The sequence below is a fragment of the Hibiscus syriacus genome, unplaced genomic scaffold (genome assembly GCF_006381635.1).
Source record: "Hibiscus syriacus cultivar Baekdansim isolate YM2019G1 unplaced genomic scaffold, ASM638163v2 tig00112281_pilon, whole genome shotgun sequence".
Classification (NCBI taxonomy): Eukaryota; Viridiplantae; Streptophyta; class Magnoliopsida; order Malvales; family Malvaceae; genus Hibiscus; species Hibiscus syriacus.
In genome coordinates, this window is record NW_024063292.1 from 1,143,749 (window position 1) to 1,147,878 (window position 4,130).

Below are 4,130 nucleotides of genomic sequence, written 5' to 3' on the forward strand. Positions count from 1 at the left end.
TTCTAACATCGTATATGTAATGGTATGATATCCAAATCCCAATAATATAATTTTCATGGTAGTGATTTGCGAAACTTGAGAGCTTCAAAACGAGCTGCAAGATCATCATATTCTGGCAATTTCGGGTGAACACTATGAATAGATGAATCCCGTTTATCATCATGAGAGACCGGCGGTGGAAGATCATCTTCAAATTCTATTTCTTCGTCACAATCTGATTCATCGAACTTTATGTCTGAATATGCATCAGGGTCAGTATTGTAGCTGTGTCTCCTCCAGGTCTTCCCACCTTCATTACTGTCGGGTCTTACTTCCTCGCTACTTGGAGCGTAAAACGTTCCGAAACTCCGAGATTCATCGATTCTCCTAGGTCCAGGAGGCTTGGTTGGAACGAATCCACGAGTAGAGTTAACACAACCAGATGCTTCACTAAATAGATTACTGTCTCCGTTGGCCAAATACGCAGCAGCTTGTGCAGCAGCAATCGCTCTTTTCGCAGATTCCTCCGCTGCTTCAGCAGCTGCAACCGTGCTTTTAAAACGAACAGGGTCCGCTTCCCCTCTGCCCCAATTTTTACAGTAAATAACCAAAATGAATTAGCAGATAATGATGGGAAAAGTTGTTTGAAAGTTATCAAACAGTTACCTAATCATCAACTCTTTTGGTTCAGGGAAGGGATCTGTAGCAGGTTTCACAGGTAAGCTGGAAGCACTAACTAATGTACGTGGCCCCTCCTATTCATCAATTAGAAAACACAAAAGCACATAAGTTTATTAAAGCAACAATGATTCAACTTAGGCATAATGAAGTTGGGAACTAACTATAAGCTCCTCAGGATGTTTGAGTAGCTCCGTTTCGGATTCAGATGTATCCCATTCTATATTATGCTCCTTAGCTATTTCTTTCATGACTTTCAATTTTGCTTCTCCTGTAGGTGTTTTCACTGAGAGCTTGTCAATCAGCTGTAGGCGAAGAGACAGAGGCAAGGCATTGTCAGTCTTAAACTACATTGATATCCTACAACAATGGAGCAGCAAATGACAGAAGAGAAAGCTAACCAAGCGATTAACACCGCAGTTGGGCCGCAGATCAGTGGCTGCAGACACAAAATCTGTTCCATATTTCTTCTCAAAAATGTTTCTGATTTCTATCAGCTCTGGGATTTCAGCACATCTTGGGGATGCAAATATCAAACTAGCAATCCCTTCTTTTAAATCGGTAGGGCATTCCCTTCGCTTTTTAATGATGGAAAGCCTGGCTATAATTAACTCACAAAAGAGTTCAATAAACTCATTTGCAGCCAAAACATTCTGTTCTCTAATGACATGCTCAACCTACACACATCAGAAACAAAATCTAAATATGATGATTCGATGCTAATAGTAAACTAAAGAGTAAAAAAGAAAAAAAATACTCGAATGCGGGCGGTGGCGTCTTGGCCGGACTGAAGAAGCAGGGCGATGTCCCGCCGCATTTGCTTCACCACCACTTGTCTCTTGTTCCTGAGTAGCTTTATCCTTGCAACCGCCATTTGGCCGCTCTTTTACTAGGGTAAATAAAAAAACAAGTTAATGTAAAGAGAAATGGGAACAAAGAATAGAAAAATCTGTTCTCGGCTGGCTTTGTAAAAGAAGTGTAAGTTTTGGTTTAAAGAGAAATGGAAGAAAAGAAAGAAGAGTGGAGGGGGTTTACCATTTGGAGGAGTTGAAGACATTGCCAAAGAGGGAGAGTGTAAGCTTCATTAGCTTCTTGGAATGGGCGGCGGCGGCGGCAACAGTCATGGCACTTGCAGGATACAAGAGAGGAAGGAAGGAAGGAAAAAATGGCTTATTTATTCGCAACGGCTCGAAAGCGAAAATGAAATATTTGCGTTGGGATACTCCTCCGTTTCTTAGCGTTTCTATTTTTTATTGATCGGGTCCCACTCAGATGACTGGGCGGAAATATAACCGTTATGTGATTGGACACGTGCGAAGAATCCGATGGGAGATAAAATTTTGGTCTTCAACTTGGACCAAAGAAGCCCATTTTCCAAATGCCGAATGAAAATTTAATTTTGGATGTTACTGGGCCTGTACTTTAAGGCTTATAGTAATATAATCACTTGTGTATTCTATTTTGGGTAAATTAAAATGAATCACTTAACTTTATTTTGGTCAGTACAATTTAAAAGAAATCAATTTTGTCACTCAGTTTTGATATTATTCCGGGTGTTAAATAAAAAACAGTAGGTTGATGTGAAATGTTGTTTGGTAATGTGAAATCAATGCGTTATTTATCTCATATTCCTTTTTAAAATTATATTTATCCCTTTATATCGACCACTGTTGACAACCACCATCCTTGATTTCATCATCCCACTTGATATCTTTGTTTTTTCTTCCTTTAATGTTCTTTTTTAATACACTACCCTTGGCTGACACTACTCACTCTCCCTTATTTTCTTCAATTCTATGGTATTTTTCATGTAAAATCGAATGGTTTTTAGGTGTAGCAGAATATTTTCCTTAGCATTTTTATTATCTCTTAAACAATTGTTGGTTTTATCATGCAAGGAAAAAGGCAGTACACCTCCATTTGAAGATCTAATCGAAAAGAGATCTCTTTTTTTAGGCATAAAGCAACGTATCTTTATTTTGACCTCCATCTAACGGCTGACGGATAACAAAGATTAGAGAACAAATTATTAAATAATTTACTGATAGATTCATGAAATTCAGAGTATAATGATAGATTAATGAAGTTAGGAGATTTTTATATGCCACAGTTTGTCTTAGTCAATAATCTCTAGAAATTTTTTTAAAAGTTTTTGGTTGACACATCTCCTCATCAAAGGTTGTGGGTTCAATAGCGATTAGGACCAAAATTTCTCATCCTCTTCCCTAAGTAGGAACTTTTAGGGAAAAAAAGAAATTAGACTGAAAATTACAATAGGCGTAAACAACATCATTCCATAGATGGATTTGTGAGGACTGAGAGACTGGTCTTCCAAGGTTCCCAGCAGTTACATGCATAAGGCTTAGGCTTGAGAAGTCTCCGAAATTGGGAACAACTTTCCACATTGTTTGTGATGTTGGCCAAAAAGAACAGGACATGCTCAAGTGTTCCATTTCCTTTTTCTCCACAGCTCATGCAACATGCAGTGAAGTCTCGCAATAATTCTTTTGTTGCCAGCATTTCATACTTTCCATTACGAGAAAAGTGCCAAACCAAAACATCTGACGGGGAGTGTTGGAAGTCAAACATGATTTTGACTCATTAATGTCGGCAAAGCTTGGAAGCAACTTTGAAGTAAAAGCATTTAAAGGAAGCAACAAGCAACATCTAGAATAGTTAAGAAAATTGTGGTAATAAAAAAACATGACGAAATTGCAACAGCAAAGTGGTGGTGTGGCAACACAAAAAATTAAGGAAACAAACTTTGAAAAGTCAAAAATTGTAGCAAAGCTTGGTTCGAGTTTAACGTGGTGGAGAAGATGACCAACATGATTCAACCATAAATCCCGAGATTGACAAAGACAAATTATGGCAATTGGAGCATTCAAATGAAGGCGTTACTAGGCTCCCAAGATTATTGGGATATCATCGAGGATGGTTACACTGATCCTAAAAATACAGCAACAGAAGCAACCCTGACTAATGAAGAAAAGAAATTATTAAAGGAATCCCCAAAAAAAAGATAAAATAGCGTTGTTCTTTATTTTTCAAAGAGTGGACGAATCTACCTTTGAAATTTTTTTGATGCGAAGACCACAAAACAATCGTAGAAGATTTTGTAAAAATCTCTACAAGGTGTCGAAAAGGCAAAGAATAATACATAGCCGCAGCAACGTGCACTTGCAAAATAATGTGATTAAAGAATATTTTGAACGAGCTAAATTTGGCACAAGAAGAACCAACTACAATTTATGTCGAGAACAAGTCTATAATTTCCCTTGCCAAAAAGTCTCCCATAGCCAAAACCATTGAGAGAAGATATATTCATCCGACTCAAAAAAATGAAGCTCAAGAATGGAAAATCAAGTTTGAGGAGGAGTGTTAGAAGTCAAACATGATTTTGACTCATTAATGTCGGCAAAGATAGGAAGCAACTTTGAAGTAAAAGCATTTAAAGAAAGCAACAAGCAACA

The 4,130-nt window shown here is 37.7% G+C and overlaps 1 protein-coding gene across 2 annotated transcripts; it reads right to left on the minus strand.

Moving 5' to 3' along the window:
- Positions 1-31: 31 nt before the first annotated feature.
- LOC120177037 (IST1-like protein) lies at positions 32-1,810 on the minus strand. Of its 2 annotated transcripts, none has more exons than XM_039183300.1 (6): positions 1,693-1,810; positions 1,415-1,538; positions 1,059-1,334; positions 822-962; positions 646-734; positions 32-561 (listed from the first exon to the last, which is right to left on the minus strand). In XM_039183300.1, exons 1-6 carry the CDS (start codon positions 1,779-1,781, stop codon positions 54-56), a joined length of 1,227 nt encoding a protein of 408 aa, XP_039039231.1. In that variant the 5' UTR covers positions 1,782-1,810; the 3' UTR covers positions 32-53. The 2 variants fall into 2 exon arrangements, with proteins under 2 accessions (XP_039039231.1, XP_039039230.1); XM_039183299.1 differs by having other exon boundaries at positions 1,415-1,546.
- Positions 1,811-4,130: the final 2,320 nt, after the last annotated feature.